We start from the raw sequence: 26,322 nt of genomic DNA, 5'->3' as shown, positions 1-26,322 counted from the left end.
TTAATGCCTTTTTGCATCTTTTTGAGCCCTCTCTAGTAAGGGCTAAGCAGTATATGAATGTATGGTCTGTGCACAAGGCAGTGGCAGGGCATGGGACTTGTATTCACTCATTGGTTGTTTAACTTGAATCTAGCCCCCTTTGGTAGCATTTCAAGCAAGAGCCAATATTTCTTTTGGACTTCCCAGCTTGAGTTTTGACTTGGGGAGCTTGGGCTCTTAAGGAGCCTTAAAACCCTTCCCTTCACAGGCACTGGGACAGCCAGAATGCCAGTCCCCTGTACAGAGGGAAGATTCAAGGTTAATTTTGATGGTACTACCTCATTTTCTGCTCGTGCCATTAGCATTCACAATGGAGACTCTGTTGCATTTCAGTACTTGTGTCCCTGCAGACATATAGAGGCTCTCCATGAAGATGGGATTCCGTATGCACCGCTTTCGGTGAAATCTGTTTATCTACGCAGTTGGCCAAGAATAAGTAAAGCAGCCTGATGGTTCCCGTGAGTATACGCTATATGGCTCAATTATTGGTGCATTATATTAGCAGCAGATGCTACATTCCCTCATCTAAAAGGGAAGAAGATTTCTGAACAGTAAAACCAAATTTTTTGCTTATACACAGTAATTATCACCATTCCTTCATTTCAAAGGCATCTGTCTGGCGTAGCCACATTGTGATGTGTTGTATTACCGTTTGCATTGCCTTTTGTTCTCTAAAACAAGAGTAATAGTGACTTCCAGAGTAAAGGTTGCAAGAAGGTTTCTGCTCAGTTCAGGTGCTTTAAGCTTTGCCATATTTTCCTTTTGAATTTCCTTGAATTGCTTCAGGCGTTTTTCTCAGGCAGGTCAAGTAGCTGCTAAGCCCTCAGGAGAACCTGCGTGGATGCAGACCTGTGGGCATAAGGCTGAGTGGTTCGTGCTGTTTGGGAGCTGCCCCAGGGCAAAGAGCTGGGCAGATGTACAGCTCCGGCATCTCCAGAGCTTTTCTGACTTGCTTTTACCTCTCTTAGATGCGTCGCCACGCCACCATGTATTTTGTCTCTGTTGGGAGCTTTGGTCAACTGAGTTGATGAGCTTGTCCTCAAACAACACAGCAGAAAGATTATGGTACTTGCCACACAAAAAGAAGGCAAACAAGCAACATGTGAGATTGGGATGGGCATTTTTGCTGACACTAGATGCTATGGTATGAGGTCAGACTGTGTTTCCAATAATCCCACCAGGCTTTGTCCCAAGGGGATGCAAAACTTGCTGGTTTACCTTAACCCTATTTGGTGTTTGAGTTCGCAGCACCAGCATGCCAGGAGTGTTACCCCTCAGCTTTTGCAAGGTGAGGTCTGCTCTGCAGCTTCCCCCTCTTGCATTGGTGGGCAGTGTGATGGGAACACCAAGAAAAGGTATTTCAGCTCTCGGCTTCTAGCACTTTTCCTACTGTTTAATGCACAACTGCGTCCCCTCCATGTGCCGACGTGACGCTGGCAGCTTTGCCAGGGGCATGGATGGAGAACAAGGGGCTTGAGCATGCGAGTGGCCGCAGCTTTGCTCAGCCCTTCCCCAAACTGCCACATCAGTGTTGTTTCCCCGAAAAGCCTCCTGTGAGTCATCTTTAGAGCCGCGCTTCACTCTGATTCCCTGCCCTACCTGCAGCGTTCAATCAGAGCGGCGGCAGCGGGAGGCTGTCTAATAGCAGACCTTTACAGAGACAGGCAGTTAAAGGGAACAGTAGCAGGCCCCGAGGTGTGTTTATACAGTCGGTCTCGCTTCCTCCGCTCCTGTGATATATTAACTACTTCGGAAGTTTCCCAGCTGTTTCAGGGGATAAATAATGGCAGTGGGAGCCCATATTTAACCTTCACCGTTCAGGCTGCGTGCTTTGTAGCTGTCGTCTTTTATCTCCCTGGCTACCTGGGAAAGACTTCAGACGCTGCTCTGCGCTCTCGGCCGTGCTGTTCCCCCTCTCTGGCTGCCGCTGGGCACGTGGGAAGGCACGGCCACGCGTGTATCTGTCTGAGCACAGCCTTCACCCCTGCACAGGCTGCGGGTTTTGCTCCCCCGGCAGCTGACAGGGAGTTTCCCGAGGCTCTCCCAGCTTTTGCATCTTTCATCTCTGAGTTATTTGCTTGGATGTAGCCTGTTGCTTATTTCTGTTGTGTGTTTGTTTTCCTCTAGGTCGGTGACTGATAAATAGAGGTGGTTTGGGTAAATACCAGCAAATGTCAGGTTCCCCGTGGCTCTGACTGCCCAAAAAGGCTTCAGCCAAGAAAAATTCCTTCTTGGCACAAAATAATTTCGGGCATTAACTATGGTGGAGTTGCACCAGGCTGCACTTGGAGGCAAATGAAGCTATGAGGACGCCCTTGGTGATCCCTACCTGCACCCAAATGTTACTTAACTGGGATTAACTTTCAAGGTTCTAAAATGTGCGGATTGATGCAAAGAGGTGGGCAGTGTTACCGTGCACATCAGAGCAAAACCTGTGGCACCTTCTGTCCTCAGCTGCTGTCTGGCGGGCAGGAGGGAGTCACCAGCACAAAAGCCGGGGATCAGAGAAGCAGGGGAAGGTTTTCTCACTGTGTCTGCTGGTAGAAGGTAGCTGCAGAAAAGTGGTGGGGTGGGGATGAGCAGGTAGCACATCCTTCTTTGTGCTTACAGAGGGGAGAACAGAAATGGTTTGGTTGCCAATGCTTTCACTGCAATGTCCTGTGATGCGTTACAGATCGAGGGAATAGGTGTTACAGGTGCTCTGCGAACAAATAATGGTGCTCCCGGTCCTCAGCAACCTGCAGAGCAGCAGGTAGGGCAGCAACAAGGAAATAGGGGCGAGTGGGATGGCCAGCAGAAGTCAGCAGGGTTGTGACAGAGAGGCATTGGCTCTTAGGTTCGTTTAACAGTGCAGTCAGTGGCCTCAGGTGCTCACACGGACTGAGGACGAGATGTGTCCAGCAGTCATCGTGATCTTCAGAAGTACGTATGAGTACACAGGTCATTGCAGGTCATACTGGGGGGCGATTATGTAGCTGTGCATAGTGACCTCCTGGGCCCCCTTCTGGACCCACTCTTCTGATTCTGTGATGAAAAAGCTCCTGGGGGTTATTGTGCTGCAAAATGTCCTGGTTTTGCGTGTCTTGCTGTGCTCTGTGTGCTTCCACGTCCACCCAAGCAGCTTATTTAACCTTAGTGCTGAGTGCCTCCCTCTCCACTATTTCACCAAGTTAGCAGCTTAAGGATCCACAGGCTGAGATGTTCATGCTCTTGTAGAAAGCGTGCTTCAACTTCAGGATCGTTCAGGAGATAGAGCAATCCTGTGCTTTATTTATTGTCTGAATCTGAATTTCAGAATGGAAAGGCTTTCCTTGCACCAGCTCAAGGGCACTCACCTTTGTTGCGGTCACAGAATGGAAATACATGCTGGTCCAGCACAAATTCACTTCTGTCCTTGATGCAGTGATGAGCGAGATATTATTTCCTCGGTGCTCTGACTTGGAGGCTATAGACTTATTGCTGCTGACTGTAAACAGCACTGGAGCAGCTTGTTTTAGAGTGTCAGGCGTGGAAGATGTGCAGTTCACTCAAAACTCTTGTTGTAAACCTGATTTCAGCAGTTCCGTGTGGACACTGTCCAGCTAAATGGCTTCGTGCTTACTGATGGGCAGCGGGAGCTGTGATTTGCTAGAAATTAGTCCAAAGCAAGGCTTTTACCCGCTCTGTGCTTGCATTTTTCTCTCTTTCTCCCTTGAGCCTCTCCGTAGCATCAGATAAGGGAAGTTCATCTCCGAGGGACTCGTGGTCAGAGGCGTTTGACCCAGTTCCACAAACTGCTCCAACAGGGTCGGCTCTGAGCACTGCTCTGTTCCTAGCGACCTCAGCGCGCTGGCACGAGCACCGAATTATTGATGGAAAAGAACTTTTCTCCCTCATTTGCAAACACAGAAAAGCATGCATGTTTTCAGTTTGGGAGCAACTCTTGAAAAACCTAATTTCAGCTTATTTGGTCCCAGCCCTCCTCTAAAGCAATATGTGTAAGAAAATCATCATCAGTGTGCCCAGCTCATTTCAGTAGCCCTGGCTGATGCCTAACGGAGCCTCAATTCTGATTTTTCCTTATCACATCCCCTCCCAAACAGGTGGACATTGGCAGGTGCTGTTACATCTCTCTCTGAGATGTTGGTTTGATTTGTTTCCAGAGGGGCTGCAGTCAAGGCTACCCGCTCTGCTAATGAGCAGTGCTCCAAAGGCATTTCAAACCCCTTGAAAACTCGCTAGCCGAACAGGTAGCCCCTGCTGATGTCTGCAAAGCCGCCGCTGCTGCATCCTCCCTGCTGCACCTGGCGATAAGGCACAGCTTGAAGCTTCAGATGCCACCGCCAGGCTGATCAATCTCTATCCAGCCCCGTCCTTCTCTCTTCCCCAGACAACTTCTGCTGAGGACGAGATGAAAAACGTAAGTGGCTGCTTTTGGGCGTGGGGATCTCGGAGGTGGTGGAGTTGAAATCAATCACCACCGACGACAGAGGGCTCGCAACTTAATCTGAGGGCGCGTCGCTTCTGTGGCAGCCCAAAAGCAAGCAAACAGCAGCACCAAATCAAATTGCAGGCATAGGCAAAGATGAAATGTGTCTATTTTTCCTGTTATTACCCTCAGTGGAGGAAAAAATGTATATTCCATCCACTCACCAAACAACCTGAAGTTAAAACAGGGTGGTAGGGATGCTGCTTACCTGGTGACAGTGACAGTGCTGTGCAGATGATACAGAGCAGTGAGTTCACATAATCCCAAACAGAATGTAACCTTAATCCCTAAGAAATTTCTTGCTGACATGAACACAAGATTCTGTATTTTTCAATGAGAGACTCTTTTTAATTCGTAGTTATATATTTTTCTTTCTTTTCACTAATTTCATCAAAAAGAACATTTTCAGGCATTTATCCAATTCCATACCCTCCCGAAAATGAATAAGATTTGATGGTTTTCAGCATTTTTTTTTTTTAATTTTGGGAAGCAGTTGACTCAGATTCTCTCAAAGATCTCCTTCCTTTCATTGAGATTTTCTATCACATTTGCAAAATGCTTTTATCTGTATAACTCATTAAGATCTGACACTCTGAGGCAGGTATTATAGGACCTAAATTCTATGCTTTCTCTTGCTTTCCATCAAACGTATTTTCAGATACGCCACGCTTCAATCAATGGGACACAGCTTTTTTGCACTACTTGAAATCCAGACAGTGATTAAATGCCTGACTGCTCCTTAAGTACACACAGAAAGGCTTCAAGTTTTAAAATGAGGTGTGAATTCTTACAGGGAGGTTAATTTAGTTGATGTTGTTTAAAATAAGAAAAGAAACCCTGTTGTTATCACTGATTGCCAGGTCACTGAATAAAAGGCTTCAAAAACAGTAACTAAAATGCCTTCATTTCAGATGTGGTGCCAGCCTGCTCTTTCTCAACCTTAAAGCCACCTTGCTGGTCCTGCTTGTTTTCTTATGGGGTTATTCCTCCATGGATTGTTTTATTTTCCTCCTGCGTAGACACCCCACATCTTTGATGGCTTGTTACCAAGAATCCTAAGTCTGTCCCCTGAACACTTTTCCAGGGGGGATGGTTTTGGCCCTGTGATTCTCCCCTTGGCATTAGCTTTCTACTTCCTCTAGTATTTTGGAGATTTCTTGAATTCAGAGCACTTGAATGTGGGGTTTTGCCAGGGTTGCCCCAGGAGCAGAGGTTGATTTCAGCACTCAGGAGACAAGTTTGAGCCATCCAGGGAGAGGGCTTGAATTCAGCACAAAATGTGGTCCCAGGTGAGACGCTGTTGTTGATTTTTTGTGAAACACATCCCTGCTGAGACAGCGCTCCTCTATGTGCACACAGGTAAGGGAGCAGTAATCTGTAGTCAGGTGCCCTGAAGGCAAAATACCGTCAGTAGATACTGGTACACCCAGAATACACCTGAAGTGATAAATGTGTTAGCAGAGATGATTTCCCTGCAGCTGCATACTACTGTAGAATGAAGTGACATAGCCAGTAACAGTGATCAGGTGGAGAAGACAGCAGAAATGTCTGCATTTCAATTCAACTTTCTTTGGATTAAATGCAGTGGTCTGCAAAACATGGAAACCTCTCTTCTTGCTTTTACACTGATACAAAGACTTATCCTGCCTGTGCTCCAGTCTGCTCTTTGCGAGGTGATTCATCTGTATCGAGTTTGCTGCGTGTCTATAAAACCAGCAGTCAGGCTGAGTAAATTAGAGCTGATGAAAAGTTTTTAGTCTGGGGACCAACAAGATAAATCCATCATACAAAATGAATCTGAATTTTTGCCGGGTAGTGTTGCTCGGTGTTGTTTCGCATTATTTCTTACAAGACTTTATAAGAATTATAGCAATTTCTCCCAGCTGGGAAAAAAAGAGATTTCCTGAAGTTCATACATTTCTTTTCAAGACTGATTGAACCTTTTCAAATAACGCAGTTATCTCCAGATCTAGAAATCTTTTTTTTTTTTTTTTTTTTTTTTTTTTTTTTTTTTCCTGCTGTTCTGCATGTGGCCACCTGTCTTATTTCAGGAATATTAAAAAGTACACGCGTTCCCCTTGCCCACCTGCTTTACCTCTATTGCATCACAGCTCAGACCAAACATTAAGTGCCTTCTGAGCATCTCCCAGTAGAAATACAAAACACAACCATTGCTGTCAGTTTAATTCTGATTTAAAAAACAATAATAATTTCTTTAATGCAGTTAGGATTTGAGATAATGCCACGGTTTGATCTCTGGTTTCTTTAGCGATGAAACACGTTAAGCAACTCTCCTCTGCTTTCCCATTTTATGGCTGAAACTCCCATTGATTTATGCAATTACCACGTTGGCAAAATTTGACCAATGTTTGCCCACTAAGTAATAACAGCCTGTAACAGAGGGAGAGGGAGGGAGATGGTATTGCACAAAATCAATCCTTTCAGTCACAGTTCACCCCCCATTAGCTGAGTCTTGAACACTTGCAATTGAATATATGCTTCTGTAATTTGCGGAATTGGTGCCTCGGAGCTTGCTCCTGCCAGCACAGCGAGCACCAGCGGCTGTTTGAATTTGCATCCTAAGGAGCGGGGCTGCCGGAGGAGTTCTCCGACCCGACAGGGCTGCATAATTCGGGTGCCTTGGGTCGTTGCTGTTGCTTGCCAGATTTCTTTCTTCACCCCGGCAGATTTGGCTTGATGAGAGGAGACGTGGGGTGTTGGGAGGGGTACGATCAAGCGGGGCAGCCTCGTGTTTTACAGCTGCAGAGGATTCGGGTGGACCCAATGCTTGGGCCTCACTTTCTAGAAAGGATATCAGTGAGGAGGCAGGTGGGGAAGGAGAGGCATTGTCTTGAGAAACCTTGAGGGCGAGGACTGGGCGGTTGCACTGGGAGGTAACCCTCTCCCTGGGGTGCTGCACTCGCTGGTAATGCACAGCAAGGGCACGAACCCCGGGCAGCACGTGAATGTATAACCAGGCAGTCTGGCCCCACCGGTGGAAATTATCTGCTGAGCTGCCAGTAAAAGAAACTTGCAAGGTCTTCAGATCCTCTGTGAATAATTCCGGTTTTCTTTTCCCACTGCTTCTGGTGGTGCTCAGTGCGAGGCACTACGGTAAGCAAAACAGCTGAGAGGACATCAAAAAGGCAGGGCAGTCCTCAAGGGTGCGCACACCACGCTGCAGCTTTAATGAGGCACGAGTAAGCTTTCTTTAAGAGAGGGATTTGATTTATTCAATGGTATTGGATTGGAATTTGTTGATATCTAATATCCTGCGGGCCGGGAGTAGCTGGTGCAGGAGTTGCAGCCCCAGCCTTTTTCCAAATGTGATTTTGGGGGTGGCTCTGAGGCTCGCTTACGCAAGGAGAAGGGCTGGATGAGAGAGAATTCGATCAGTGCTCCTCAAATCTCTGAGAGGCCGGGGTTTTTTTGATGTTAACATCGAGTTAGTGCCTTAGTAAATGGCAGAAGAAAATCACAGATACGCTTCGAGTCACGAAGCAAGATTTTCCCCTGGAAAAGTTCCCATCCGTAGGCAGGCTTGGCACTGGTGGAGGGAGTTTATCAGAAGAAAGTTTCCACGGACAAAAAGAGATTAGGGATGGGACAGTGGCAAAGGAGTTTGGTTTCTCAGCCCTGTGTTTCTTACACGTTCATGACTGAGGTGTCTGCGTGTTGTAGGGAGGAGAGGAGGAGGTATTAATTCTCCTGGTTCGGTGGTGACAGGCCCCCTGTATGCAGATCCTCGATGAGCTTCGTTCCCTTTGTCCCCAGCTGCTGAGCCTGGCTGAGGAGCAGGCACCGGGGCAGAGACGTGCATGAGTCACTGTTTGTAAACAGGATGCAGAGAAGATAAAAAGGAGAAGTAATTTTTCCACCATCACTTCTGCTTCTCCCATTAGGAAAAAAAAAAAGTCATGAACAAGATCTGCTTTGAAATAAAAAGCAAGCAGCTGTATAATATTACTACAAAGTACCCAAAGGAAGGATCATGATGGAATCAAACTGCCACAGAGAAAAGCAGTTATGGCTGTGGAAAAATAATCTTGGTGCTTTTCCTGCTCAGATACAGGTATGTGGAGGAACATCACAGCATGGCAATGAGGTGATACTTGTCATTTGTGTGACAGAGACAAATTAGAATCCAGCCATCTCGGGGTGGGAATGATTTTTGTGAAAATTAATGACTTGATTAGAAGGAGAAATGAAGCTTCTTCAAGGGGACATGCAAATAAAGGAGGAATCACTAAAACTGTCACCTGATGGAAAGCGAACATTACAAAAAGAAAGATCGGTGGGATATTATAAAAAGACAAATTTGATGCGATATTAATCATGTACCGCCAGCCTGAGCAGAAGGAAGAGCAGGAGGAAGAATTCAGCTCAGTACGTCCCTGTAGGACTTGGAAAGTGTCTTCTGCTTTTAAGGACAGGATGAAAACCCACTCCCAGGTGAGCTGGGCACATCGAGCTTGAACCCAGGCTGGGGTGCCAGTCGTAGGTGGGCTTCTCAGGTCCTTAATTCCTAGCTGATGCTTCCAACTGTCTCCAGGCCCTGTGGGAGACGTTTGCCTCCCTTCATCTAGAGACAAGGGCAGCAGAGGATTAGTCATTTCCGTAAGTGCCTGTAGTTCCCAGATGGCAAATTTGCAGAGCACGGTGTCTACACTGGATGATTTCTGCAACCTTTCAGGAGGATTAGGGGCTCCGTATTTTAAACAACAAACAGTTGTAATCTCTGCTGGGAAGAAGCACGTCAGGCTAAAGCTGAGCAAGCATTAAACCTGATTTTGAACTTGATCTGTTTCATTAAGATCTGAGACCGCAGGGGCAATTAGTTTCAGGTTCAGGCCCGACCTTTCCTTTCCTTGTCCTCTGAGGACAAGCCAGTCAGCTAAGCCGAAAGCGATGCTTTTCTTAAGGAGGAATACCACTTGCATAAATGTCTGGTGATGTGCAAGCAGTATGTCGAGTTGGAGGAGTGCCTGAGAGCTTTTCTTGGGATCTCTGTGTCCAGATGATCTGTAAGGGGTATTTTTGTTTCACTCTTCCTTGGGTCTGGAGAGCCACAAACGTTTCAGACCAATGTAGGTAATGCAGCGGGGTCCAAAGCTGGTTTTCAAATGCTGCATTTCTCATCCCACACGAGCAGTGGGAAAGGGGCTGATGCCCCAGGCAGCACTCTCGATGACCTCTCATGTCAAACTTCAGTTTGATGGCAATGTGCCGTGGCCAAGGGAGGGGTCTCGCAGATAACCCACAGGAATTAAATACTGGGGGCTGCGCTCTCACTGCACGTGACCCAGGAGCGGGATGTGTTCCCACTGCTACAAGTGTATTTTTGGCCCATCTGTCTGCAGGCTCTGCCAGAAACCCTGGAACAGTTTTCCTACTTTGAGATGCAGTTTTCCAACAATATGGCTCAGATTTTTTAAATGTGAGGGCAGTGGATGGCAGCGAACGTGGCAGCTTCTCCCGGGGGGTGGTGCTCTGCTGGGGCAGGGGCCACCCGCCTTCATTTCCAGTTTTAGCCCCCCCCTTTCCAGGTCTGCCTATTTTAGAAAATGCCAGTTTTGCTCTTGGCAAGGAGCCCGAAACACTTGGTTTTTGAGTGGCCTCACACCTGTACCGCGGCTGCCTCCCAAACTGTCCTGGCCCAGCATCGCAGCCGGCTGTGCAGCACGTGCCAAGCTCCCCGGGCTGCTCTGCACAAACAGGTTGTGTGCTGACAACAAGGTGCAACTCTGGATGGATCTTCCCACGTCGGCTCTCTTCCCGCTTTTAAAACTTGCTCTTTTAGCTTCGTTTTGTCCTGATGTGTTTATTTCTCAGCAGGAGGAAGGCAGCAGCGGTGAGGCAAGGGCACCCTTGGTGCCGCGCTCTCTTCGTTAACAGCAGGCCCCATTTATTTGCCAGCCAAGACCTTCCCCTTGTTCCCCTCGAACACTTTGAAGCCTCTACCTTTCTCCTCTCATTTGAAAGCAGGCGCTGGGACTGTCTTCGTATTCCCCGTGTATATTTAACCATAAATTGCATCTGACTGCGGTGACACTAATTACGGCGGAGGCGCTGGGAGGCAGCCCCCCTCGCGGGGAGCGCGGCCAAGAAACCCGCCGTGACTGGCAGGTGTTTCGACTGCTTCAGACAACTGCAATTTCCTACAGGCGTCCTTCCCCTTGGCGGGGGCCTCGTGGCTTCGGGGGGCACGGGGCTGGCCCCCGACCCCTTGGCGTCGGACCCCCGGGGCATCTGCTGCAGGCTGTCCTCTCGCTTTGTAAGGAACAAAAGGGATTTTCCCCTCCCTCGGGAAACGTGGACGTTTCCCAGCGACGTGCTGCCGAGGTGTTTGACCAAATGTTATTAAAACTCGGCAAGGGCTGATAATCCCAGAAGCAGCGCGGCGCGTTCCTGTGACATTGAAATCATTTAGTAATTTTACAGTACATTTGAATTTCGGCGTTGCTCAGCCTCTCACTTTCCATTAACTTTGCCCGGAATTTCTTATGGCCGTGCACACAAGCAGAAGTGTCAAGTTTCTCCTTCATGCTCCAAAACGCCACCTGAATCACAATTGTGCTGCAGCTAATTGTTATTAATTAAGCTGTTCCTAGCGGTCCTAGCTGTGCTCTTTCTTTTTTTTCTTTTTTTTTTTTTTTTTTTTGCCTGTAATAAAAAGCAAACACATTCTGTAAGCGCAGCAGTTGCTGGTATTAAGGAGGGAAAACAAGGGAACCCTGTTCCCAGGAACTTCTCCACACCCCGTGAGATGGTTTTGCTCATTTTGGGGTGGGCGCGTGTGTGTTTTTAAGGGGGTTTTGAAGCCATGCAGAGCCGGGCTCGTTGCTGCCAAATGAGATTCGCTGACCTTCCGTGCCATTTACCCGTCACAGGCAGGCAGCTCCAAGGGCATTTCGCAGCGGGGAAATTTGCACTGAGCCGCTCTCCCCGCACGTGCTCCTGCATCACTTAAGCGTGCGGCCACGGCCAAAGCCCCGGTCACAAGTTTTGGATGGGATCACATGCCGGGAGCCCTGTGCATCCCACCGGGCTCCCCCTCCCGCCTTCCTCCCCTCTCCCAGGTTCAATTTAATGGGATCATCAAGTGGAGTGAGCGAGGAGGAAGGTATTAATGAATCGGGGACCCCAGGAGCGGTGTTGTCAGCGCTGGAAAATTGCTTCTTGGCCTTTTCTCCTTAATGAGGCTGCTGATAACGTGCCCGTTGCTTCCCACCCGGCCACGAGGAGCAGGGCGCTTGTCACTCAGCTGCCTTTCTCCCTGTTTGTTTGCGAAAATAAAATGGGGTGGGGAGAGCTTTGGGCAGAAACACCGTGTCGTCTTGTGGGATACGGGAATATAAAGCTGCTCTCGGGCTGCGGGAATATGTCATCTGTGTCTTCAAAAAAAGCAAGCAGACATCTGCTGTGCCTTTTCCTTGATTTTTTTTTTTCACCCTTGCGTTAGGTTAAGAACCAGAAAACAGGTTATTTTGGCACATCACTGGGACATGTTATTTTAACAGAGAGCTAACAGTTTCCATTTGCAGGGTAAAGGTGCTTGTAAATGGCCTCTTATGAAGTCAGAAATAGGTTTGGGATTTTTCCTAGCTGTAGTTGAAAAGGATCAGGGGAACAGCTTGTGCACAGAGCTAGGAGATTTGCCCAGGGGTATGGGGCGGCGGTGGCTCATGTTTAGTCTGTTCCTGGAGCTGCCCACGGTGTGTACGAGGCATCGCCTTGCCTCCATCCCAACAAAGCTCTAGATGTTTTGCTGTGAAATGCCCATTCTCCTGCTGGAAGCATTTGTGGAAAAGGCCAGAATCTCATGGGAAGGCAGTGGAAGGCTTTAAGGCCGCTTACCGGGACAAAGGCCTCACTCCAGTCTTCTCCAGAGCGCTGTCTCTGACTCCCTCCCTGGCTGCGGTACGGACCCCGGGGAGGTCTGGCTGGCAGATTTGGGCTGGTTGTTCCCCAGGCAAGGTGTGTGTCCCGTCTGTGTCTGCTAAAGCTGCTTTGCAACGTCTGCAGAGGAGACCTGGGTGGCCGCTGTGGGGTGAGCATCTCGCGTAAAGCAAGGATCAGCCCTCCACGGGTTCCTCACTTTAGGGAAAAGGGCTAGGAAAAGAGAGAGAGTCCCAACAGACCAACTTTATTATGTGTGTGTGCATACATATACACCAAAATACATGCAGGGCAAGGAGCACGGGCTGGTGATTTTGTGTCTGCGCAGTGTCTTCGCTCCCCCCTGCCTTCCCAAGGCCCTCCCGTTATTAAGGGAGGCGAGCTCCAGCGCCGATGCCTCCGTTGATGAAACACTCCTACTGCTGGGGAGCGGGGGATTCAAGCCAATGGTGCTCCTGCTCCCGGGATTTACCATTTGGAAGGTATTTTATTGCTATCTTGTGACATTTCCCTGCACTTTTATGCTCATTTATATAACTGTTGTCCTTGATTTACGGCCGGTTTTCTTCATGTGTAGCAGTGACATAAATTGTGCAGCCCTACTTTCGGAGGTTATAAATTTGAGGAGTTCGGTAAACTATGGGATGGGGGGAAAAGGGCGGAAGCCTTTTGAAGAGGCTTTTGATCACAGCCCCAGACAAAATAACCAGTTCTTTCGGTGCAAATCCGAAGCGAGCATCCCAATAGGTTGGGGCAGCCTGCTTCTTGCCAGCTGTGGGGCATTTGTGGGGTGAAATGCGAGGTGTTGGTGTCTGGTAACAGGATGCACAAGGCCAAACCCACACGGCGGTGGCGTTTTTACGGCGAAGCCTCGGAGCTCTGTTAACCGAGGCCTGCAAGGGGTTTTCGGAGGAGCAGCAAATCAATGTGCTTCTTTTCATCATAGTCCTGCTTGTTCAGATGATGTTGTTTAAAACCCTCAAACAAGCTGAGGTTCCCGAGGAGCGGTCGGCGGCCATCAGAGTTGCGAAGCCTATCAAAGCCACTGGTCAGGCCAGTGAAATAAAGAGCTCAGGTTGTGATTTTCTTGGCATCTCTCTTTGTAGAGGAAGAGAAACAGCTCATTTAAAAACTGCTTTCTGAGTTGGGCTGTCAGAGCAGCTTTCTGTTGACCTTTACAAATTGATACCGGCACAATCAATGGCCAGAAGTTTAAGGGCAGTCTCTGGGGGGGGTGGGGAAGAAACCCAGACCTTTATAAAATATATATGGAGTGCATTTTAAGAAGCCCAACAGAAAGAACAAGCAACGTTAACAGAGAGCGTATTGGAGAAAACTGATCCGTAAAGAATTCATAATACACAGTTTTGACTACAGTTACTTAGAGCTTGTCTTTTGGGATGATTTCTGAAAGTACACGAGACAAAAAAATAATAAATGTGCCTTATAGGAAATCCAGAACAAATGATATGTTGGGCTTGGAAAACAATTGGAGGTTTTGAAGGTGCTTTGCCTGAATCGACTACAGGTGAAGTGCATTTGGGAAGCAATTTCCCAGCACCTGCGACACCCTCGCCTCCTTATAGCCTCAGAAAAATGAAGCTGCTTGAGGAGACTCAATAGAAATTCCATGAGAAGGGGTAAGTCAGCCCGACTGTGATTTCAGGAACCAGCTTGTGTGTTCTCTGAGTAGTCAGAGAGACAGAGGGAGGAGCTCATCCAACGCAGCCCTGCAGCCCTTGCTTCCCAGGTAAAACAGGAGGAAGCTTCAGCACCGCGCTGAATACGCTGCTCTTATACAAGGAAGTCATAAATTGAAATATGTTCCTCTGTACAGATATAAAATTAAAAACCAGTCCCTTTACTTCTTACTAGGGACAAAGGCTTCTCATCAGTAGCGGTAAGGTTTTATACATTGTGTTTGGCAGAGCTGAAGCCCTCAGAGGCCTCAAAAGACCTGACTGGGTGCACAGCACATCTGAAGGATAGGCGGGTGGGTTGTTTAGCTTTTTATTTTGATTGTATTTATGTTGTGGGACCGGGCTCTCAGTTCCAAGCACGCAGGTGTGAGAAAGCAGGAGCTTGGTGAGTGAGGGTGCTGTGCAGGGGAGGCGCAGCGATGCACGCGAAGCTGTGCGGGAAGTACAACTGGGGAAGGGTGCGTGTGGCAGAAGATAACAGTTTAAAACACTAGCTTAAGACCAGGGTGTGTGTTTTACATATACAGTATAGGAAAAAAAAAGAGTTTCTTGCATAGAACCATTACTGAAAGTTTGTTTTTCCTGCCTATAAACTGATACCTGAACTTGGTTTAATAACACACGGTTTTTGTTGCTCTGCGTGGCCACAGGCAATTAGGAAAACACAGCCACCAGTTCAAGGAAGGCTTCTGGAAGGAGCCCTTGAGACCGGTGCTTCAACTTGGTGACCTCCCTACAGCTGGGGTCCAGCATTTTGGCTCTGGGCAGTTGGTGCCATCAGCCCCTGCAGCTCCCCAGCATCAACACGGCGAAACCTTCCCTGCCTTGCAGCTTTCAGTAATTACCATTTCAGCTGTCTTCCACGAGCTGAATTCTCCTGTCTGTTTGACAAGGAGTTGCTTGAGAACCTGTTATTTTCATCAATGAAAATAAACTGTGTGCAGCTTCAGCTTAATAGACAGGTGCATATTTGCTAAAATAGTGTGATTTTTTTTGGTTTAATTGCACTCTCCTGCATTACCCCGTCCCCTTGAAGCAAGCTGGGCTCACTTTTGCCCCTTGGATGGGGGCTCCCAATCCCAGCACGCTTCCAGAGAGGTGCTGGGTTTCCTTACTCCACAAATGTTTGTCCAGGGGCTTTGTTTAACCCCCTCGTGTGTTTTGTCTTGTGGAGTTGCCAAAATCTGGGGAGGTTGATCATTCCAAAGCAGTCCACTTTGTGTGCTACAATTCCATAGTTACCTTAATAATTTTAATAGGTGGTCTTTGGATTATGCGATAATTCCCGATGCAAAGGGAGAATGACTTCAATGGGAGATGTCAGGGGAATTTCCAGGGAGATTTCAGTGGCTCATGCACACCCTGTAACGACGGGGCAGTTGCTGTGTGCTTCAGTGGTGAGTAATTGCACCGCTTACATCGTAGATATAAAAGCACCCGGCCCACCTACCCCTCCTGAGCGTCATCTTTCATACAGACAGTGCTTAAGTAGCAGTAAGCAGGACCCGAGGGCTGGTTCCCATTTGGCCGAGTGTTTCAATATCCTACTGGCAGCGAGGACCGAGATCCCCTTCTCGTTGCAGCGGCTGCCGGGGCTCCTGCTGGATTCCTGGGGATGAGGATCTGGCCCACGCTGAATGAATGCGCTCCCTTGTGCCCGCACCAGCTCGGTGTGTTTGTACAGCGTTAATTAAAATGCATTTAAGTTGAGCGAATGCTTGTGGCACTCGGGGCCCCTCTGGGGAAGGAGCAGGCAGCCAGGCGAGCGGAGCCCCCGGCTGTTGGCGAGTCCCAGCAGGGCAGCCGGAGCTGCCGGCGAGGGCGGCTGCTTCTTAGCAGCAGGCACTGCTCTGTGCCAGCCCCCAGCCCCAGGAGAGCTCCTGCGTGTCCCCACTCCATGGGCGGGGAGGAGGTCTGGGGCCATCCTGGCAGCAGATGGCTTTGGTGTCCCTAAATCGAGTTGCGGTAAAGGCAGAGGTGCAAAACCAACCCAAGTGCTTCCCTCCCTTCAGCTCCCGCCCGTGTGCTTGTGCTCCATCATCTCCCCCCGCCGACCTGGCCTTCCTCTGGAAACCTACTAGCATTGAAGAAACGCCCCAAAGCCTGTGTTTTGGTGCTGTAGGGGAGGATTTGGGTTCTTGGTGTTAGAAGCTGCATTCACAAGCTTAATTTTGGGTGCTGCACAGAAAATGAGGCGGGAACAGGCAGGCTGTAGATCTAAGACCAGACTAAGCCTGGCGCTGAAAGCAGAGACCGCTCCAGCCTCTCTTAGATAATGTCTATTAATTGCTCGTTTTGGCCCGGCGCTTCATCAGGAGAAAAACTGTAAACGCTGAAAACACTCAGTGAAGTAAGTTATTTTTTGCATCCTGCAGCTGGTAAGAAAATGCCACGCTCCCCCTATGCCGTGCATTCATCCTCGCTAGGCATTTATTTGCATGGCTGTAAAAAGAAATCTTGAATTTTAAATGCTTTTCTAACACAACTCGCCGGTTTGACGGCCGGCGCCAGCGAGCTGCTTGCAGCAGGGATGGGGCTCCTGGCTGGGGGTGGCAGCGAGCGGTGTGGGGCCACGTGTCCCCCCCGTGTCCCCCCCATGTCCCCCCTATCCCTCAGGCTCCCGCCAGCTTGGAGGCTTTGCTGCTGCCTCCTCGTCGGAGCGAGCGCTTCCAGATTCCCAGCAAGACCTCAAGGAGAGCCAGATGATGGAGCAGATGGCAGATGACTAATTTGGCAAAGTTAGACGAGTGGAAATTGTTTGCTTTAATTGCTTGTCAAGTCCGGTACCTACATTATAGTTAAGGAGCAACTATTTACCCTGGAAATATGATGAAATGAGGAAAGAGAGTGTGTGTGCGTGTGCGTGTGGATGTCTGTGAAGAGCAGGGAGAAGAAGGGAAGGGGAAGTACCCAGGGAAAAGAAATGGGTATGCACCCGTGGAAAAAAACAACAGCATTGGCAAAGCCTCGTGTATTATTTTTGGCTTTTTTTGAGTGGTTGCTGCGTGACTTAGGTCCTGCAGCGCATCTTCCTCATGTTGTCCTTCCCGATTGCAGCATGGACACGAGGAGAAACAACGCTGGAGATGTTAGCATAAAACAAGCAGCTGACAGTGGCTCGACACGGTCGGCACAGGCAATTATCCTTGAAATGCCGCAGTATCAATCTAGTCAAAGTTTTGATGCCATTTTTTGGTTGATGCAAACGCGAGCGCTACATCAGTGAAATAACGCTGCGTAGCAGCAACCGAACAGATTTTGGAGAGCTCGGTGCAAAGACAGGGTGCCACCAGCTCGGGAAGGTGTCATGGCACATAAATAATCCCTCTCGATGAAGTTGCAGTCCCTGGCAGTCTCCACTACGCCTGTTCAATTCTGTGCTTGTAACACTGGGAGAGCTCTGCCCGTTGCAGATGGCTCCTGATGAGCCTCCGTCGGAGGTGGGGCCACCCTCATAAAGCACGGCCCTGCCCCTTGTGTGACAGCACCATGGAACACAAGATTTGGGGGCTTGGAGCACGTTTCCAGACCCAGGGGCCGTGGTAGCTGGCGGGATTTGAAGGGGATGGCCATGTTGTAGCACGGAGCAGGCCTTGTGGAAGGAAAATGCTTGTGTCAGCTGAGCTTTTAATTAGGAGTAGAGAGAAAATGATGCTTTCCTTCATGACAGCCTCTCACCTAGGGAAGGGAAGCTTCCAGTTTGAAGATGCTCTCCGGAAGCTGATGGGGTCAAAGGAGGAGAGGTGGCGACCTCCAGTCGGTGTCTGCCTTCTCCCAGGAGCCATCTGCAGGGCTGTGAGGGCAGGCAGGCTCTCCCTTCATTAGGATGTGCCTAATTGCAAGAAAATGCAGGGCTTGCAGCTCGTTTAAGGAGAGCTGTAAGGTAATGAAAGGATTAAAACTGTTTTCCCCTTCTTCTGTGCTGGGCGCAGGGTACCCAGGCTTGTGCTGGGAGCAGGGAGCCGAAGGAAATGAATGGGGGCTGCTGTGAAATTGCTGGTAATTAGCTGTTTGTTAAGGGGCTCCAGTATTTCCCCCCCAGCTGGGGGGTCTAGCAAGTTGCCAGGAGTGTTTGCAGTTATTAATAAACAGTTACTTCAGCTGTCCTTCAAGAAACCCTGGTAATGGTGCCGTCTGTATAAAGACAGCTAATTAAGTAAATAAATGAGGGGGAAGTACAAAAAGGCTGCATTAGGAAGAAGAGGTGCTAAATGTTGGTAGGCTCCTCCTGGCTGTGATAAAGGAACGTATAATTCCATGCTCCTAAAAAAAAAAAGTGACTGGGAGCATTTAAGCCTTGTCTCGTGTTTTTGGCCCGCTTGACACCGGGGTGGCTGCATGGAGGTGGCAGTATTTTCTCCTGGATAACTCAACCCGTAGGCAAATCCAGAGAGGGGCTGCATAAAAAAATGAAACAGGTTGCCCTCCTTCCAAAAGTTAGCTCGTCTGTTGGGCTGGGAGGATTGTAAAATCAATTAGAATTGCAAGAACCAGAATTAGACTGAGTCGAAATGAGTTTGTAATATAACACAGAGATTTGTCATCAGCGGAGCTGAGCACAATAATGGCCTAAAAAGCAGAAACTAAAGGACATTTTTAAATGCCTCCACTATTTCCTGCCTCTGAGTGAGCATCCAAATGGTGTGGCTTCGTTAGGAAAAAAAATGTCAATGGGAAATTAATTTCAGAGTCATATGCATGAATATTGATGAAAAATGTAAACTCACTTCAATACGGACAATTATGACTGCTGTAATTGGGGCCATTAGGAGCTGAAGCAGTTCTCTGTCACTTGAGGTAGCTGGGGAGAAGGAAGCAACTGAACCTGAAGCACGAATGTGTGGGGAACTCTGGGGGTCCCGCGCTGTGAGGACCAAGAGCGCTGTGCCCACCCGACGTGCCCAGCCCTCCCGGCTGCTCCCTTCTGCACAGGTGCCCAAAGGAGAGGGGTAAGACAGGGAAGAGCCATCAAAACAGTTTTTTTTTCCTTCTTAAAATACCCTTTTCAGTGAGAATTAGTGGATCTGCCAATGAGACCTGCACATGGGAGCAGGATGCCCATTTCTTTGGGAGCTGGATGCCCATTTCCACCCTCCTCGGCAGGGAGGCAGCTCTCAGCTCCCTAGCTCCTACTGCAAGATGAGCTGGCTTCTGGATTGCAGCAGAGCATGGGAAAGGGTCCTCAGAGTTAGAAGAAGTCAATAAAACGAATTAGGATGAAAAGCCAGAGATTTACTCCAGGTCACCGGGAACAGGAATCTGTAAGTTTTCTGGGTTTGTTTCCACTGGCTGCACTCTGCACTGCAGGAGGGTGCAGTTCCCCAAACCACCCAGGTTTGGGGGTTAGGTGAGAAGCAGGCACAAGGCTTCCCAGATACGAAGGTGCACTCCCTCAGCTTTCGGATGCTGATAGTGGTGGCTCTCCACACCTGTGTATGAGCACTTGGCAAGGTTTGTTACCATAATTCTGGGAGAGGGCATGGCAAAGGGCTTGCAGATAGCGTGTTTGTAGAGAAATGTACTTGTGAGCATCGTGGCACTGGGGTAGCCTGGCACAGGTCAGCTGCTCCCTGGGTTTCTGTCTGAGAAAATGTATGGGGTTGTCAGATTTTTCTGTGTGCAGCACTGAAATGGCTCTGAAGGGCTTTCCTCTCCGAGCTGCCTGTGCAAAATCTGAGCAAATTGGGAGCGCTCCTGCTCAGAGGCCAAGGCAGATTTACGTTCACATTCCCCACTGGGAGAAGCTACAGGCTGGAGAGGCATCTGAGCTAGTACTTTGCTGACCCTGTTAGAGACAAGCCAATTAGTATTTTTTTTTTTTTGTGAACCAAGAGAGGACCCGGTGCAGGGACTGCTTTCAACACGTGGTCTTTGTTTTCATGCTGTTCATCAGGTTCTGGGCCCATATAAGATAAGCAGCGTACAACCAAGTGCCTTGCAGAGGTGCTTCTCTACAGAACTGAGATGACAGTGGTTTGTATGGCACAACAAGGCATGATCATAGAATCATAGAATCATAGAATATCCTGAGTTGGAAGGGACCCTTAAGGATCATCAAGTCCAACTCTCGACACCGCACAGGTCTACCCAAAAGTTCAGACCATGTGCCTAAGTTCACAGTCCAATCTCTTCTTAAATTCAGACAGGCTCGGTGCAGTGACCACTTCCCTGGGGAGCCTGTTCCAGTGTGCAACCACCCTCTCTGTGAAGAACCCCCTCCTGACGTCCAGCCTAAATTTCCCCTGCCTCAGCTTAACCCCGTTCCCGCGGGTCCTGTCACTAGTGTTAATGGAGAAAAGGTCTCCTGCCTCTTGACAACCCCTTACGAGGAAGTTGTAGACTGCGATGAGGTCTCCCCTCAGCCTCCTCTTCTCCAGGCTGAACAGGCCCAGTGACCTCAGCCGTTCCTCGTACGTCTTCCCCTCAAGGCCTTTCACCATCTTCGTAGCCCTCCTCTGGACACTTTCCAACAGTTTCATGTCCTTTTTATACTGTGGTGCCCAGAACTGCACACAGTACTCGAGGTGAGGCCGCACCAGCGCAGAGTAGAGCGGGACAATCACCTCCCTTGACCTACTAGCGATGCTGTGCTTGATGCACCCCAGGACACGATTGGCCCTCCTGGCTGCCAGGGCACACTGCTGGCTCATATTCAACTTGCTGTCTATCACGACCCCCAGATCCCTCTCTTCTAGGCTGCTCTCCAGCGTCTCATCGCCCAGTCTGTACGTGCAGCCAGGGTTTCCCCGTCCCAGGTGCAGGACCCGGCACTTGCTCTTATTGAACTTCATGCGGTTGGTGATCGCCCAGCTCTCCAACCTGTCCAGATCCCTCTGCAAGGCCTTTACGCCCTCATTTGAGTCCACAACTCCTCCAAGTTTGGTGTCATCAGCAAACTTGCTCAAAATACCCTCTATTCCTACATCCAGATCATTTATAAAAATATTGAAAAGTACCGGCCCTAAAATGGAGCCTTGAGGGACCCCACTGGTGACCGCCCGCCAGCCTGACGCAGCTCCATTTACCATAACCCTTTGGGCCCTGCCCGTTAGCCAATTGCTCACCCATCGTATGATGTTTTTATTTAGCTCTATGGTGGACATTTTGTCCAGTAGGATCCTATGGGAAACCGTGTCAAAAGCCTTGCTGAAGTCCAAAAAAATCACATCAGCTGGTTTCCCTTGGTCCACCATACGGGTGATCTTATCATAAAAGGAAATCAGGTTAGTTAGGCAGGACCTACCCTTCACAAACCCATGCTGGCTGGGACCAATAACTGCTTTGTCCCCCAGGTGCGCCTCAATGAGTCCGAGAACCAACTTCTCCATGATTTTACCAGGCACTGACGTGAGACTGACAGGCCTGTAATTGCTAGGGTCTTCTTTCTGACCCTTCTTGAAAATTGGCACAACATTTGCCAGCTTCCAGTCTACTGGGACCTCTCCAAATTCCCAGGATCGTTGAAAAATAATTGATAGAGGTTCCGCAATGACATCCGCCAGCTCTTTCAGCACCCGGGGATGAATCCCATCCGGACCCATGGACTTGTAGGGATCCAGGTGGAGTAGCAAATCCCGCACACGTTCAGGGTCAGTTGGGAGTTTGTCATCCCCACCGTCCCGGTCCTCCAGCTCAGGGCACCCTGGGTCCCGAAGCCCATCATCGGCATTGAAGACAGAGGCAAAGAAGGCGTTAAGCGTCTCTGCTTTGCCTACGTCATCGTCTGTGAGGAGACCTTCCCTATCAAGGAGCGGCCCTATGTTTTCTTTAGTTCTCCTTTTTCCATTTACATATCTAAAAAAACCCTTTTTATTTTCTCTCACAGACACAGCCAGCTTCAACTCTAGCTGTGCTTTGGCCACTCGAACTTTCTCCCTACAAACACGAACAGCATCCCTGTATTCTTTCCATGACGCCTGGCCCTCCTTCCAGTAGCGAAACACTCTCTGTTTCCGCCTAATCTCCATTAGAATGTTCCTGGTCAGCCACGCCGGCCTCCTGCCCCGCCTGCCTGACTTGCGATATTTTGGAATTGCCTTATCTTGTGCTTCTAGGAGGCATCGCTTAAAGAGTGACCAGCACTGGTGGACATCGAGGCCTTCAAGAGCAGTTTCCCAGGGGACCTTACTGACTAGTTCCCTGAGCAGCCTGAAGTCCGCTTTCCCCATATCTAGGGATGAGGTTTTGGTGGCACTTTTCCTTCTGTCACCATAAATTTTGAACTCAACCACTTCATGGTCGCTATGACCGAGGCGGCCACCAATCACCACATCTCCCACCAGACCCTCTCTGTTTTCTAGCAACAGGTCTAGGAGGGCACCTTTCCTAGTTGGCTCCGTTAGCACCTGTACCAAGAAGTTATCATCTAGGTGCTTCATGAACCTCCTGGACTTGCTCGTGTCAGCCGTGTGGCACTCCCAGTTAACGTCCGGCAAGTTGAAGTCCCCCATAAGGACAAGGGGAGTTAATCTCGAGGCCTCTCTTAGTTCTGTAAAGAATAATTTATCGGCGCTATCGTCCTGGCCAGGCGGTCTGTAATAGACTCCCACAACGACATCCCCTTTATTCGTTCGTCCCTTGATCCTTACCCAGAGGCTCTCAACTTTGCCATCGCCAACCTGAAGTTCCACACAGTCCAGCCCCTGCTTCACATACATCGCCACCCCACCACCTCGCCTACCCTGCCTGTCCCTCCTGAAGAGCCTGGTGCTCATGTTTCTTTTGGGCACTTTGTTTTAAAGAGCTGAGACAACACACGAGTGCCAGTACTGTTCCAAAAGACTGCACAGGCTGGAGGTGCTCTCCCAGCTCGGGTACATATTGCAGGATATTAGCTCTGTTACATCCCTCTTCCATGCAGGAGGGTCTGCCTGGTACTACTGCTTGGTTTGAGGCAGTCTGTGACCGATTTTCCTCCCTTGGCAGGGGAGATGGCCACCTTTTGCCATGCATCTCCCAGCAGCAGAGGCCCAGGTGTGAGCTGGCACAAGGAGAGGCTTTATGCACCAGAGGGGATTTCTTTTTTTCTAAGACAGAAATTAAATGCTTGGAATCACTGCGAGATAAATTTAGAAGAACAACGTGAGCTCTTCTAAATTTGCTTTTAAGATTTTATTCATCTGAAAGAATTGATTTCCATAGCATTATCAAAAGCCAGCAGTAGTTACTGCAAGGTTTAGTTGTACAAAATTAATCTTCCTCTAATAAAACTTCCAGCCCTGGTTTACATCTCGGCTGGTTTCACTCCTGTTGCTGCAAGAGCAGGCTCCAAATGTTCTGCCTCCTTACAGCAAAAAATGGCTAAATTAGCTTTTGTGAAACATTTAATGTGCGTGCGACATGAAATACCAGTGTTGCGGTGGATAGCTTTATTAGCTGAGCTGCTGGAATTGTTTTCTGAGCTATGTTGATCCTTAGCACCGATTGCAAAATGGAACAGAAATTATTTATTAGTCCTCAGGAGCCTTAAGACAGAATAATACTTATTCGGCTGGAAACACAGTCAGTCTTAGTGTTATAGATGCTGCTGCTTTCAAGGAAAAAGCAAACAAAGTGATTTTGTAATCGGTAACAAACATTTTCCAAAGGCTTCTGGCAGGGACACGCGGGCAGCTTCCTGAAGGGTTTTGATGCCTGTGGCAGCGGGGTTGGGACTTCATGGTCTCTGAGGTCCCTTCCAACCCAAGCTGCTCTCCGACTCTGAGATCCCTGGATCTGAACGAAGCTTTACGTACGCGCTAGGATGGGGCTTTGTATTTCAGAAAGGACGATGCAGCAGTGTTTGATCTTTCCGGCTGTTCACACTTACCAAGCTGGGAGTCCTCAAAAATACCCCTTAAATGTTACAAACAAAATCCTGCCTTGGAGTGTTTTACTCAAGTGGTAAGGTTTTGTGAGAAACCAGGAATGTTCGTGCTTTAAATCACGGTTTGAAATCAGGTAGTATTTGTTTTAAAATCCATGTAAACCAGACAGTATTTTTACTTTTCATTTGGCAGCACATTGTAATGTATTTCAGACACTTCAAGTTTATAAACCTGGTGGGGACTTCGAAATTGTAATTTGAGTAAGTCACTGAAAGTGTTAAAAACCTACATCCCGTGCCTTACATGTATTTCCTTTGGTAACGAGACCACACACGTACATGGTGAAGGAGTCCTATGTAGTGCCTCTTCTGCTTTCGTCTGTGCTTCAGCTGCTAGCAACGCAAGAGAAGAGAATCATCTGCTAACCCCCGAGCCCACAAACGGCTCAGAGCCATGCCAGCCCCGGGATTGCTCCCCGGTGGGGCGTTCCAGCTGAGGAGGAACAGCTTTCTGCTGCCATTTGGAGGGCAGGGGGAGTTTCCTTGGGAGCAAACTTGGAGCAGTCGGGGGGCTCTGGGCTGCCTCCCGCAGCCCTTTGCCAGCCGGCTGTCGGGGGCTCGCATCGCCCTGGCACCGGAGCAGATTGCTCTGCGGCAGGCGAGATGCGCGGTGGAGGACACAGATGAGAATTGTTCCTGTTTCTGTTAAAAAAGCAAAACAAAAAGGGTGTAGTAAGTAAATACTCGATAATAGTAGTACTCCAAAATCTAATCGCTTTTGGTCTTTTAAAGGAAAAAGGACCTGCATCATTCAGAAGAGCATATTTTAGCCAATTTTACTGATTAGGCCTCCAGTCATGGAGGGTTTTGTTTGTATTGATCTAATCCAGCAGTGGGAATGGCTCCAGAAATGCTCTTCTGGTCTGGCTCATGTTTTGCATAATATAATGCCCATTTCAAAAGTTCGGGTAGATTCAGATTAATTTGTTCGCAGATAAGAACAGCCCACAAGCTGTCAGTAGAGAGGAAAAGTAAGTGTGTGCAAAAAAAAAAGGCCAGCCCCATGCTCAAACATTTAAGTAGCATTGCTCTTATGACAGGCTGAGAGCTGCATGAAAAAATGCTGCTGTAAAATCTGGCTTCTGTGTTTCTTTCCCGGATTCATTTTTGTCGCTGCTTGATGCGCGGCAATCTAATAGACTGAGCAGAGCTGTGATTTGGCACTGGCTTTGAACGGGACTTGAAGATTCAGAACAGAGTACTGTAATATTAAAGAACATCTTCTGAAAACTGACTGTATTTGGCTGGTATTTCCTAACTCGTCTGACACAGCTCCCTTGTGCATTCAGATCACAGTCTGGTGACTTGCAGAAAGACAGTAGGCTTTTGCTCTGTCTTTTATTATTTAATTGTGCAGAGCTCGGAAGAGCTGGGGACTTCAGGAAAGAGGAGGAAAAGTGATGCTGGGTACAAGCCTTCTGGCCGGGTTGCTCTTGGTTTCTTGACAGGTCCTTCTAGGTGTCAGATGAATAGGGAAAATGCTGGATTGCACAGGTCAGCTGAGATGCACAGGTCTCTCTGGCCTCTTATCCTTAAATTTGTAAGCACTCAGTGTTCAGCATCCTGTATCCAGGGACTTCACGTGGTCCTGGTTTTTGCTCTTAACATGCTGCAGTCAACTTGTTTTCCATTTGTCCTACATGTTTGCGTTTTCCACGTTTCTGGATGTTCAGTGGTACATACCAGCACCTGGTCCCTTTGGTAAGAGATACTTAAATTGCTGAGATGATCATGGACCTTCCCACCTCTGCTGCTGATACCCAATCCTGTAATTAACTCAGAATTATTATTCCAGATACCTGTATTCCTGGATGTAAATCTTCATTCCTTCTCTGCTCCTGTTTTCTTCCTTACTTTCTCTGATTGCACTTGTCCTGTGGTTTCTTGCAGTGTGTGCTGGCACCGAGAACAAGCTGAGCTCCCTCTCGGACCTGGAGCAGCAGTACCGGGCCCTGCGCAAGTACTATGAGAACTGCGAGGTAGTTATGGGCAACCTGGAAATCACCAGCATCGAGCACAACCGAGACCTCTCCTTCCTGCGGGTAAGCAACCTCCTCTTTATTTCCTCTCCATCTTCTGTGTACAGGGGAGTAGCCACAATGCTGGGCTGGAGGATGGCAGGGCTCCTGCCCACCAACTCCCAGAGCGATGTCGTGGCTGTGACAGGTGCTCTGAGTATGGCATTTACATGCGTCCAGGACGTGAGGGAGAAAGCTGTGTCACGCCGCAGGAGGGTGACACCTTGCTGGCCTCTATGGCTGCGTGCTGCCAGCAGGTCTGGAGCTCTTAGGGTAGCGTGTAGGGAGGTTGGAGCAGTGCAGGTAAGCACTGGTGGCTTGGGCAAGCTTGCC

The 26,322-nt window shown here is 48.8% G+C and overlaps 1 protein-coding gene across 1 annotated transcript in view; it reads left to right on the top strand.

The window, feature by feature from the left end:
* The window catches only part of ERBB4 (erb-b2 receptor tyrosine kinase 4), a 568,512-nt gene that overhangs the window by 180,757 nt on the left and 361,433 nt on the right, over positions 1-26,322 (top strand). Inside the window, exon 2 of the mRNA XM_032189886.1 lies at positions 25,862-26,013. Coding sequence (XP_032045777.1) covers positions 25,862-26,013 — 152 coding nt within the window. The remainder of the gene's footprint in view (positions 1-25,861; positions 26,014-26,322) is intronic.

The sequence above is a fragment of the Aythya fuligula genome, chromosome 6 (genome assembly GCF_009819795.1).
Source record: "Aythya fuligula isolate bAytFul2 chromosome 6, bAytFul2.pri, whole genome shotgun sequence".
Taxonomy (NCBI): domain Eukaryota; kingdom Metazoa; phylum Chordata; class Aves; order Anseriformes; family Anatidae; genus Aythya; species Aythya fuligula.
The sequence above is the reverse complement of the archived record's forward strand: the minus strand, read 5'-3'. Positions and strand labels throughout refer to the sequence as shown.